This window comes from Syngnathoides biaculeatus, chromosome 14 (assembly GCF_019802595.1).
Source record: "Syngnathoides biaculeatus isolate LvHL_M chromosome 14, ASM1980259v1, whole genome shotgun sequence".
Classification (NCBI taxonomy): Eukaryota; Metazoa; Chordata; class Actinopteri; order Syngnathiformes; family Syngnathidae; genus Syngnathoides; species Syngnathoides biaculeatus.
Window position 1 is genome coordinate 6,433,904 of NC_084653.1, and position 13,231 is coordinate 6,447,134.

Genomic DNA, 13,231 nt, shown 5'->3' on the forward strand with positions numbered 1-13,231 from the left:
TTCTAATCCTGGTCCCGCCTGTGTGGAGTTTGCATGTTCGTACCCATCTGTGGGGGAAGGGTGGGATCAAGATAGGGAGGACACTTGGCCAGGTGTCCTGGTACTCTGGACTACTCTCTGGCCTGCCACACCGCTCTCCCACAGATTTTTAATCCACGACACACATTGCCATATCCTTTGGGTAGCTCGTTAGTCTGGATGGGGGTGACGATGGCAGGTCATTATTGCCCTGTGCCAGTCTCACCTCTCCCCCACCAGTTTCTTCCACCCCACACAATCATGGTTCGGGGATAATGGTTACTAGTTGTGGAACTGGTAATTGTAATAATAGGCTGAGTGGTGGGTTTTCACTTTTCTCTTGGTTGGACTCCTGGGGTGTGGCCAAGTGGGTTGCTTTCGGGTTTTGATTTGGCTTGCTGTTTTGGGCTTGAGATGTTGTGTCACTGTCTATACCAGGTAAATAGTCGGATGAGTCATGATTTTCTTCAATTAAGGCACAACAAAACAGACGATTCTATTTGAAGAGTTTGTTTTCAAAACGAGACATAGGCATTTTTTTCAGAATTACGAAACTCGCGCCAAAATTATCCAGCTCCGAATGGATAATTTTGGCGCGAGTTTCGTAAATCTGAAAAAAATGCCTGTCTCGTTTTGAAAACAAACTCTTCATTTGGAAATTTTCAAAAAAGGATTGGTGTTTGTAAAAACCTGGATTTGCTAGTTTTAAAAACCAAAGACCAGGTCCGAAAACTTGGTGTTCTGAGAATTCCAACCTGACTTTCAACAGTCATATAAAATCAATTACTAAAACTGTCATTTACAATCTGATTGAGAGTGAAGAGTGGCATGTGGGAGAAGTTTATCCGTGCTTTTATCTCAAGTAGACTTAAAGGGCTACTGTCATGAAATGCATGATTTTTAGTGTTATTAATGAAAAAACGGCAGCCGACATGGACCCATCCGTTTTTTTTTTTCACCACAAAACATGATTTTGACGTAGACAGCTTTTTGTAACTCCCGCCATGAAAATCCTCTCGAGGGATTTGTTTTCAAGATGAAGCAGGAAGTGACATACATGGCAGGACCGCCAACAAGTGGACTCGTTTGTTTCAATTAGTTTTACCTCCGGGAAGGTAACTCATTGTTCCTTCGTGTTAGCCAAAATGCCGGCTCGTTGCATTGCTGGACATTGCTCGCACACTCGGAAGGATGGATTTACCCATCACAAGTTTGCAAGAGACAAGGTTTGTAGTAAAAAATGAATTTCACGGGTGCAATGGACGAGAAGTTCGTGGGTTCCAAATGACAGGTAGGTGTGTATACTAAAAAAAAAAACAATAGTTGGGGGGGCATAATCCATAAATCATGCTTGTCGACAAAGCCAAGCCTTAGCCTGGCAATGATTTTTTTTAATGATGACTTTTGAGCAGCGTCAACCTCACTAACTCCAACGCATCTGTCTGTCTTTTGTGTTGTCATTTCAGCACCACACACCCGTTTGTTTATCGGTGTCAGCACGGCATTACACACAGACACTGTATTCGGTACTTGAAGCACTGATCAAAGCTGAAATAATTGTACGATGTGACAATTGACCAGTTCAAACTCTGAGATTTCCGGTGAAAAAAATTCTGACCTTGAGGTCAGCCAACTAAATGGTATTTTGTTCAAGATTTGCAAGATGTTAATGCTGCAATAAATCTTCCAGCTCCTTGTGTGCCAAACCCTTATACCATTTTGGGCCAAATTTCACCTGCCGCAAAGTGTTTTTCAGTTATTGATCCTTCGAATGCATTTTCTTCTGTTCGAGTTCACAAACATTACAAATTTTGGTTTACTTTCACTTTTGAGTTGGAAAAGTACATCTGGATGCACTTGTGCCAGGGGATGACGTGCAGCCCCACCCTCTTTTGTGAGGTACACACCTGCAGTCTTGAAATTTTGACACTCACACCGGGCACAGCTTTGCAACAATATGTTTCTGATTTGTTGATTGCTGCACCTACCAAATAATAACACTGTGAGACTGATGCAATTGCTTTGTTAAAACACTTCAAGTCAGATGGCCACATGGCATCTTTATCAAAACTATAATTTTTATCAGAAGAGGTGAAGTTTCTAGGATACATTCTCACACTTCAAGGGAAGATGCTTTCTCCAGCTCGAATCCAGACTATTATTGACATGCCCAAACCACTCACAATGAAACAGGTGCTGTCATTTTTGAGAATGTGCTCTTAATGTAGACATGTCCTGTCATTATCCAAGCCACTTATCCTCACAAGGGTTGCGGGAAAGCTGGAGCCTATACCAGCTAGCTTCGGGCAAAAGGTGGACTATACCCTGAACTGGTCGCCAGTCAGTCGCAGGGCAGATATCAACACCATCACTAACCCAATGCAGAATCTGTCCCTGTTTGAGATTTCACAATTTCACTATTCTGTCTCTGACAGACATTTTCCTGAACTCTTCCCTCAGTCCCACTGCCGAGATTATGTCGACCATTGTTCATGTTCCTTGTCCTGAGTCTGCTACATACTTAACAATTACCCGCATATGATAGATGGTCTGAAACCGGCTATGTGAATTTCTGGATGTCCGTGGGGTTGTTGTTTTATTGATGCATAATGATGTTCTATTTAATTTTTCATATTTTTGCTTTGTTTTACAATTACAGTGGTGCCTTGGTTCTCGAATACAATCTGTTGCAGAAGGCTGATTGAAAACCAAAACGTTTGAAAACCGAAGCACTTTTCCCATTACAATGAATGAGTGATTTTTGTAGCTTTTCCTGATAATAAACTGCATAGTAGAAATACATGTAGAGTTTAAATACTTTATATAATTAAATCCTTTAAGAAATTTATTTATTTTTTGCTTAAATGTATGCTCTAGCGTAGTAGAGTATGCTAGGGTGGGAGTGCATTGCAGTATCTGTAGCGATTCACCCCTTTTTTTTATTAACAAAAGTGCAGCATAACTTTAAACAACCACTAATGAAGGGAAAAAAACAAATTGTTTTTTATTTGTACAGAGAGTACATAACATTTTAAAAAATTTGCAACTAGAGGGAGAAACAAAAAACAACGAACAAAAAAACAAACAAAAAAAAAAGAAGCAATGCAAAACAACAGTTTCAGATGTCTTCGGTTGGGGTTGACTCGCCCTTTTTCCCTAAGAACGAATCCAATGTCGTTTGTTTCTGCTGTCTTTTAAGCACTTTTCTGAAGTGGCTTATAACAACATCATTAAAATTTTGCAGTGCTCTGCAACACTCAGCTTTATTCGGGTGATGAAGTTCTACAAAATTATGGATGTCATTCCATTTAGCGCAAATAGCTTTTATACCACCACTTGAGACGTATTTCCTGCCTTCAGCCTCCTCCATTGACTTTTAGTCCTTTAGGTCCTTTGTGGCATTTTCTTCCAGAATAGCTCTGTTTCATCACAGTTGAAGACTTGCTGGGGAAGGTAGTCCTCTTGCCTTGACACAACAGGGAAACTCGGCTTTGAACTTTTCGGCAGCGGCCTGGTCTGAACTTGCAGCCTCCCCGCAGCGAACAACGGAGTGTATCCCACTTCTTTTACGGAAATTTTCAAACCATCCTCAACTTGCTTTGAATTCAAAGCCCTCAGGAACTAGACTGGGGTCTTTTCTTTTTGAATCAGTATACAGATTTCTAGCTTTGGCGCAAATCCCTTCCTTGCCAACACTATGCTCAGCTAACTGCTGCTTGTTCACAAAAATAAGAAGCAACTTTTTGACTTCCTCCAAGATCTGTGGGCTTTGGTTGGTCAACATGGCTGTTCCTTTAGCAACATCATTTGCTTTGAGGACATCCTTTTGTTTCAGGATGGTGCTGATCGTCAATTTCGCCAGGCCATATTTCTTCGATAGCTCGGAAACACGCACACCAGATTCGTGATATCAAATCCTTCTTGAAGTGAATGGTTTTACGCACCACTTTCCTTTATTCACCACCAGCAGTTCCATTTGCCTTCTTTGGAGCCATGATCGGGGGTTAATTTTGCTCAATTTGAAGAAAAAAATGTCACTACATTACTGGGAAACGTCCGCGAGTAGAGCAGTGTGTGAGTCAACTGGTTGCAAGCATGCGGTCTTTTCTGTTTTTTTTCAGGGGTGCGTCTGAAAGCACAACCTAACCCTAACCCTACAAATCGTCGTGGGTCAGTTGGTCGGGGTATTCAAATACCGATTTTTGTTTGAAAACCAAAGCAAAAAAATCTCGAAATTTTCGTTTGAAAACTGATTTGTGCGAAAACCTGTACTATCTTCTGAATCAATAATATTTACTCCTTAGTTACTTTGCTTTACTTTTGCTTTCTTCTGGATCATTGACATTGGTACTTAGTACCTTGTTTAGTTTTTAGTGCTTTCATGACTTTTATTGTTTTTTTATGTTTGCGTATTGAGCGATTGTTTAATGGTGTGTGTAGTAGTAGTGGATTGGGGAACTGTGTTGCCAGATTTATGTTTTACGTATACAGTGTTCCCCCATTATTCGCAGGTGTTACATTTCTTACACCCCCACAAATAACAAAAATGTTCAAATAATGGCTGTAGTATTATTATTATATTATGAAATAATGTAATATATATAATTATTATTATATAACTGTGATATGTGCCATATTTTTTCAACCATAGGGCGCACTTAAAAGTCCTAAATTTTCTCCAAAATGGACAGCATCCCTTATGGGGACAATTATTGTGTGACTTGTCCAATCAAGTACACTCAAACACATTGGTTATTTTGTTAGCATGTACGCTAGCACATATTTTAGTGTGTATGTAAGCTACCATATAATGGCGCTCACAAGACAGTGAGGAACAATTGCATTTCACATCTGTAAGCAGAAAAAGCTTACATTGCCTGTGTGGGCAGGTCATTACTGACGATGTACACACTCATGGTGTCATATTGAAACTAACATTATCACACCACAGCAAACAGAATAGCAAAACTAGCAAATAATCCATGTGTATCATATTTGGTGCAGCTGGACATAGATAACTCTTGTTTTGTCTTAGTCTGTCTTACTTTAATATGACAAAACGACTTTTAGGCTGAACTTAAGTAAGGTGTGACAACTCGTCAGACTTAAGTCTAAGTTCCTCTCTTTGCAAAGGCTTTTCTTTCTCTATGTAATAAAAATCCACAAAGAGATGGCCTCCTTACTTGTGGTGTCAGAAAAAGATTGTGGCAAAAACACTATCTTTACCATTGTAGTGATATTTAAGAAAATATGCATCAAATAGTGATTAGCTCACACTTGGGAAGATGGATACATAACGAGTGGATGCATCTCTTGAATTTCTGACAATGAAAGTGCAAGCATACAGTCCATGCATTTCCACTACATAACTCTTGTAGCCTGACTCCCCACTCGACTTCTATGTTGCTGGCTCAGGGTTGCACACAATGGGAGCTCTGTACTTTGTTTTCAAAACGACTTTCGGCCACATGAACACACAGCAGATGCCAACTCAATCTCGAGTAGATACCAAAAGACCACAACCCCGGGTATGTAGTCGTGACAGATAAATCACCAGATACAAAGTTACACAGTACTCATCAAGGAACTTCATGTCTTCCAGATTTTTTTAATGAGAAGACAAACTTCCTGGGTTGTTCCTTCAAGACCAGCAGTGAAATCCTTCCTGAGCAAGTGCTCCCGGGCAGAGAAAGGCCGCTTCATGGTCTACAAGCAACCCAATTTTATGGAAAATGAGCTCTCCATGAGTGGAGGCTAGGATGCCAACTCTATGAGCATGGTGGGCATGAGACAATGTATCAGGTCCTGTCATGGTATTCCCATGAAATGGCATTCAAGTAGATCATTTGTCGGAGTACTACTTCCCATTTAAACTTTTCCAATTAGAGCACAAAAGTCTTTTATCTTGGGGGGGAATTGATGGTGATGATGATGCTCCCAAAACCGTTTTAAGGTGAATGTTATGTTGCCTTCTATATTTACAATGCAGCATTAGCTTTGTGTGCACTGTATTGTGTGTGGTTTCATCCTGTGTAAGGCTGTGCCAAGGTGGAATTTATAATTACACACCATTTCTTCCTGCACTTTTTACTTTAGCTTCAGACCAGACCTTACCCACGCAAAAAAGAGAAAATCTCATCCAGTTTAACCACTTTTTCTTCGATTATTCACATACTCCGACAGTCATTGCATCTTAAAACAACAGCATTTCTTTTTTAACTTTCTCTATTAATATAGAAAATAAACATAAGCAGTATGTCTGGCTTGTCTTGGTCAACAGTCCCCAGACTGTGTTGCTAACTAAAGTAGCGGTGGTGGTCAGTGTCATTATAAAACACATTGATGGGCTCCGTAAGTGCTCTAACATATGTAATTATGAGTGAACGTCTTTAAGTGCGGGGTGGGGATGTAAGTTCAACTAGGAAAAAGAGAGTGTGGCGGAGCAGCAGTTGTAAGAGAAAGTTCCATGTGCCGCCTAAAAGAAACCAGGGACGGCTTCTTTTTATTTTTAACAGTACGTATGTGAATTGTGCCATTGGATGTAGCAACCAGTCATCTCTCACTCTTTGAATCACAGTGCAAAATACCACAAACTGAATAGCTGTATGTTGTACTTTCAATTTGTAAATGCAGAATATCTACGAAGAGACTGCATCAGCAGTGCACAATTGCGCACACGCACAGTTAAGAGCAGTGATTTCCAACCTTCATAGAGCCAAGGCACATATTTTACAATTGAAAAATCCCACGGCACACCAACAAAAGTAAATGTCACCAAAAATGGATCGATTAATTACTGTATTTAATTCCTGCCATCTAATAGAAGAAGATTTTTTTGTTCTGTCTGTCATTGTGCCTCACTGGCATAAATAGATGAATAAAGATACATTATTTTTTGGAACACGTGTTTTTTTTAGCAATTACATAAAATTGAATAACTTCTCACAGCACACCTGAAGAGCGCTCACGGCACACTAATGTACCCTGGCACACAGTTTGGGAATCACTGGTTTAGAGGGAACGTTGGCTGACGTCTTTTTTTTTTTTTTTTTTGGCACGGCGTCCCGCAATCAACCAAGACTCCCTCGCGATCGACGCATTGAGCAACCCTGGTGTACATGAATACCGCAGGTGCAGGGAGGACCTGAGCATCACTTGCTTCAAAAGCATGTGATGCAGTGTGGATTAATGCAACTAAATTGTATCAGCAGATGTTTGAGGTTTGGCCGTTAGAGGACACATTTCAGTATTGGTCATATTTTTATTTATCCTACCATTGTCTTTTGCCACTAATCCTCATAAGGGTCAAGGGAGTGCTGGAGCCTATCCCAGCAGTCAACAGGCAGGTACACTTTGAACTGGTTTCCAGCCAATCGCAGGGCACATAGAGACAGACAACAGCCGCACTTACAATCACACCTCGGGGCAATTTAGAGTGTCCAATTATTGTTGCATGTTTTGGGATGTAGGTGGTTTCCTGGAGTGCCTGGAGAAAACCCACACAGGCATGAGAACATGCAAACTCCACACAGGGAGGGCCAGGATTGAACCTGTGTCCTCAGAACTGTGATTCCAGATATGCCACCGTGCTGCCTATTTTTATTTTTTTTTTTAAATAAAATGATGTAATCCCCCTAAAGTATTTAGTGTTTTGTTGTTAAGGTAAACAGAAGGGAGGCCCTCTAGCTCAGTGGTTAGAGCACTGATTTGATAAACCAGGGGTTGTGGGTTCGTATCCCACTGGGGCCTCCACTCCCTGAGAAGGGTTGCGTCAGGAAGGGCATCCGGCGTAAAAATTGTGCCAAACATTTGTGCGTTCATCTGAGATGACACGCTGTGGCGACCCCGAAAGGGACAAGCCGAAAGAAACTTACTTTTTTGTTAAGGTAAACAGATATTGAGCTGAATCCAAGCATTCAATTCAAATGTAATTCTCCTTTAATGTATGTCCTAAATGAAAAACTTCAGATTTACTATTAAATGCTGATTCATTTTTATATATCTGAGGGCAAAATACTTTCTTTTGCTACAGTAGTAAGAAAACCAACAGTAAAATGTACAGTAGTTTAGTTTGAGAAAAGTTTGAGGTTTCTTTGATTAGAAAATCAGAAGCGATATTAATTCAGTTTTTAAAAATGTTAAATATTGAAAATTTTGAAACCCAAAATGTACGGAACATAACCTTTATCAGTTTGAACATGAGAAAATGAGACAGCAGCTATAAAGGACCAGTTCCAACCACTTTTTAATCTCATTTCAAGAATTTATGTATACCCTTTCATAGGGCTTCCTGAGCTTTCTTTTAAAAAGTGCTTAATTTGTAATCTCGTTTAAAGGAGACACCTTTTCAATCTCAGATAACTATTACATTTAGTTCAGTCAGTACTACCAATATCCCATCTGAATAAGAACAGTTGGCCCCCTCTAACTATACATAGGTTACTTGATCTACACTATTTATACTGTTTATTGAGAGACCTCTGACTCATTGCTTCCAATATCATTAAGAGAGACCCTTTGATTGACAGGGTCACTGATGGTGTAATACTTTATACAGTATACTCCTGGTTGGATAGTCTCAGTAATAATTACACATGTTTACTGTGAGGATGGATCCTGCTAATGAATTTCGGACTAGCAACGTCTAGAAAATACAAGTCTCTACTTTATACAAAACCTATGAGGGTAGGTGTATCTAAAGAGCCCAGTACCAGTTTGAACATTCAATTATTCTATATATTTTCACATTTAATTGGTTAAAAAAAAAGGAATTCATGACTCCTGTCAAAAGAAAATTCTGTGTGGACACTGTGACGCCCTGGGTATGTGCAAGCAATTCAACACTCTATAGGCTTTTAAAGTCGGGTGCTTGCTCAGGACTTTAGACAATAGGGGGCACACAGTCTTTGTCTCTTGTCAGGTATAAATGACGCATGTTCAGACAGAGAGGTATCAGTTCCAGCAAAGTTCTCTGATAGAACCAGTAAACCACCATCAACATGGGCAAGGTAGGTAAACCACCACCACTGGTATTATCACTTTACTATGACAGGAATTTAAAACTGCTTCTTTTTTTTTTACCCCAAGATCATCTTGTTTGAGGAGAAGAACTTCCAGGGTCGCTCTTACGAGTGCCTGAGCGACTGTGCTGACCTGTCCACCTTGAACAAGTGCCTGTCCTGCCGCGTAGAGAGCGGCTGTTTCATGATCTATGAGCGCACCAACTTCATGGGCAACCAGCACTTTTTGAGGAGGGGCGAGTACTCCGACTGCACAAGTCTGATCGGCCTGAGCAGTGGTATTAAGTCCTGCCGCATGATCCCTGTGGTAGGTCTAAAACACAGCAATGCTACACAAGTTTTCCTACTGTTTATACTAATTCCTGGTTTTGTTGCCCTCCAAAAAAAAAAGCACAGAGGCCAGTTCAAGATCAAGATCTTTGAGAGGGAGAACCTGAGTGGTCAGATGAACGAACTGGTGGATGACTGCGAGAATATTTTGGAGCGCTTTGGCATGACCGAATGCTTGTCGTGCCAGGTCCTGGAAGGCCCCTGGCTGCTGTTCGAGCTGCCCAACCTCCGTGGGAAAATGCTCTTTGTAAAGCCCGGTGACAACCGGAGCTTCAGGGAGATGGGCTTGAGCACCACTCGCTTCATGAGCATGAGACGCATCACCGATTCATGCTAATTGTACTTCATTGGCCAAATAAATGACATGAGTTTCTAAATTCTGGTTTTGTTTTACTTCATTCTAATCAGCTGCAATTGTGGGGGTTGAAACCACTGATGAAGACAACATTCTATACCATCTACAGTACTTTTGCCAGTTCAAATGGTCATGCTATAAATCGCAGAGACAGCACAAATCAGTTAAGATTCACAATAAAACTGAACAACTGAAATAAAACATGGCTATCTAGTTGACACAGAAATGTTTGCACAGACACTTGCTGCTGGATTGATTTCATAGGGCTCCAAAGACATACAGGGGGCTATTTAAAACCACGAGACTTAACCACAGAATCAAGGATTATTGGAGAAACCTAGCATGTTCACACAATGGGAATTTTTCCACAAATGAAATTCCTTGTGTTTTTTTTTTTTTTTTGTCTGAACTGACCCTGCTAGAGCTCAAGTTCTTTCAAGATGGTCCATGAATCTTGGCATGGCATCTGCAATCGTGGCATCTGCTATACCATACCATAATTCTACCACTTGCTGCATTATATTTCAGGGAAACACGTTTTAAAAGTCTACAGTTGTTTTTGGAGTCACTGCATTTTTGATTCATCATTTTTTTGCACCTTGTGGGATGGAGGACTCAGAGACAAAAAGCTAAAAGAGATGCAGTGTGACTGTGAGGTGCAGGCTGTGTTATTTTTCTTCCCCTGAGGAGTGTAGAGGAAACTACAAGTCAGAATCATTACGAACATCTGCTCTCAAAAAAATGTTTTGGTAAGCTCATGATACACGCTTTTATCAAAACAGAAAGCTAAAATCAGGGTACAAAAAGTATCATCTCTGTATCAAAATAAACTATACAGTCTATTATAGCAGCCAATAAAGTCTTCAGTAATTTACCAGGTTCAACTTCATTGACGCGTTTACGGTCTCAAAAAAGCCATATGTTTTTAGACACACATGAAACTTACAGGTGGCATGGTAGCACAGCTGTAGAGCATTGGCCTCACAGATCTGAGGACTAGGGTTCAAATCCCTTCCCTGCCTGTGTGGAGTTTACATGTTTTCTCCATGCCTGCATGGGTTTTCTCTGGGCACTCTGTTTTATTCCCACGTCCCAAAGACATGCATTAATTATGATTTATTAATTATTATTAATTGAAGACTCTAAATTGCCCCAGAAGTGATCATGAGTCCAACTCTTGTGTCTCTCCATGTGCCCTGTGTTTGGCTAGGAACCAGGTCAAGGTGTACCATGTTTCCTGACCGATGGCAGCTGGGATTGGCTCCAGCACTCCCACGGGCCTCGTGAGAATAAACAGCTCAGAAAATTATTGAATGGATGGATGGGTGGATGAATTCTACATTCTTTTTCCACTCATTTCAGTGATATTCAGTGCATTCATTTTGAAAAACATTTGAACAATCATAGCAAGAGACATTTTTAGAAGTTGCTCAAGTTTTACACGTTCATAGGAATGTGATAAACTTCATCATTTCACCTGATGATCACTTCACTAAAACAGTCATCTCCTGAACAGCCCCTATGTCAAAAAGGTACATTTTCAGTGTGTCTTTTTCAGTATTCTAGTTGGTTCATTATTACATGTTTTCGTCAAACAAAAAGTGTTTTTGTCAATTTCTGTTTGAATCATTTTGTTGTTGTTGTTTAAAAAATATATATCTTATCCTCCATGGAATTGTCAGCTCCTTTCTTGTATTTGGGTCACTTTGCCTACCACCACTCCTCCTACATAATGTAAAATAATTTGTGTCCAACAACAAACATTATCAGGCTAGAACAACCAAGCTCTGTGTGTCCCTGAACACACTGTCCCTCACTCCCTGGCCACTAACTTCCAATATGTCATGCATATTGGAGAAACCTTTGTCAGGAATTTATATCCCAAAACTTTATTCTCTGGTTGTCAGTCACTATTAGGTCCTCTTGCATAATGGTACAGTAAACCTGGCAATAGCTGGAATTTCGATCAGATTCCACTGGAGAATGCAAATGCCCTCAACATTTTCACTAAAGAAATTTTTCATAAACATTGTTATTCTAAGGTCCAAAGAGTTTGTGGCTTTACTATTCACACCCAGTTGATGACATCACAGGTCACTTCAGTCAGACCTCATTTTACAGAACACAATTGTCACTTTGGTTCCCCATTTGTTTGACATATATCCATGTGTACATACCCACATGCCTCCACAATCCACCAGAAAAAACACTTTTGTTTGTCAGCTGGTGCGTTGTATACGGATGTGTCAGACTATTGTTGTAGGTGAACAAAAGGTTACGCATGCATAATAAATTGTCGGCTTACTGATCAGAGTGACATGTGGTGTGTTTTGAGTAAATCAGATGGTAATGTTCCACTCAGTGTTGGAAGCCTTACAAAAATGCTCATTGTGCTATTTTCCATAGGGGAAATTGTGATTCTAAAGTTTTACTGGCACTCAATGAAAGTGGAAATGTGACAAATGCCTCTCGACACTCCATAGGGCCTCCATACTGTGTTGCTGTGTCAGGGCGTCAGACACAATAGTGGCCGCAGAGTCTTTGGGTTTGGTCAGGTATAAAAGACACAGTGGCGTCATCACCAAAGCAACACCACAGTTCTCTGAGGAACTAACAGAGCCAACACAACCATGGGCAGGGTAAGCGCACACATCCATAGCCTAATGTAAAAAGTCTCTTTCTAATCGTTCTTAAACACAAGAATCAATTTCCCAGATCACCTTCTTTGAGGAGAGGAACTTCCAGGGCCGCTCCTATGAATGCATAAGTGACTGCTCCGACATGTCCTCCTACCTGAGCAGGTGCCAGTCCTGCCGCGTTGAGAACGGCTGTTTCATGGTTTATGAGCGCCCCAACTTCATAGGTAATCAATACTTCATGAGGAGGGGCGAGTACGCCGACTCAATGAGCATGATGGACATGAGGGACTGTATCAGGTCTTGCCGTGCTATACCAAAGGTAGGCAAGATAAGGTTCACAAAGCATTTCCTTAATCAAGAACAACAATGGATTTTGAGATGTGCAACCTGTCATGAAGCAGCACAGAGGCCAGTTCAGAATGAAAATCTTCGAGAAGGAGAACTTCAGCGGCCAGTCCCACGAGCTGCAGGATGACTGTGACAACATCATGGACCGCTTCCGCATGAACGACTGCATGTCTTGCCAGGTGATGGAGGGGCACTGGCTGATGTTTGAGCACCCCCAGTTCCGGGGCAAGATGATGTACGTGAGGCCTGGGGAGTACCGCAGCTTCAAAGAGTTGGGCCTAAGCAGCATGGGTATCATGAGCATGAGGCGCATCATGGACATTTAAACCTTGTTCTGTGGATTTTTTCACTGCACATAGCATCAATAAAACTGTTCTCAAAATGCATCCTGTCTGCCTGAGGAAGCACAAGTACAATATCATCATTTTCATAAAAGTACAAAGAAATTACAGTGTATTACGTTATTGTTGATGAGAACCTAGAGAAGTGTTCCCTCACTAAATCGTGATTCACCTATTGCA

General features: G+C 40.8%; 2 protein-coding genes across 2 annotated transcripts; both read left to right on the forward strand.

Annotated features, from left to right (window-relative positions):
* The first annotated feature begins 8,987 nt into the window (after nt 1-8,987).
* Nucleotides 8,988-9,705, forward strand: LOC133511720 (gamma-crystallin M3-like). The gene is made up of 3 exons (XM_061840587.1): nt 8,988-9,026; nt 9,106-9,345; nt 9,430-9,705. Exons 1-3 carry the CDS (start codon nt 9,018-9,020, stop codon nt 9,703-9,705), a joined length of 525 nt encoding a protein of 174 aa, XP_061696571.1. The 5' UTR covers nt 8,988-9,017.
* Nucleotides 9,706-11,244: 1,539 nt separating this feature from the next.
* LOC133512496 (gamma-crystallin M3-like) lies at nt 11,245-13,036 on the forward strand. The gene is made up of 4 exons (XM_061842203.1): nt 11,245-11,255; nt 12,341-12,362; nt 12,439-12,681; nt 12,764-13,036. The coding sequence occupies exons 1-4, from the start codon at nt 11,245-11,247 to the stop codon at nt 13,034-13,036; spliced, it is 549 nt and encodes a 182-aa protein (XP_061698187.1).
* The last annotated feature ends 195 nt before the right edge of the window (nt 13,037-13,231 follow it).

Excerpts from the sequence above, each read along its gene's own strand:
- LOC133511720 (XM_061840587.1), top strand. Across the intron at positions 9,346-9,429 it reads CCTGCCGCATGATCCCTGTG|CACAGAGGCCAGTTCAAGAT; the intron begins GTAGGTCTAAAA and ends CAAAAAAAAAAG.
- LOC133512496 (XM_061842203.1), top strand. Across the intron at positions 12,363-12,438 it reads CCAACACAACCATGGGCAGG|ATCACCTTCTTTGAGGAGAG; the intron begins GTAAGCGCACAC and ends TCAATTTCCCAG. Across the intron at positions 12,682-12,763 it reads CTTGCCGTGCTATACCAAAG|CACAGAGGCCAGTTCAGAAT; the intron begins GTAGGCAAGATA and ends GTCATGAAGCAG.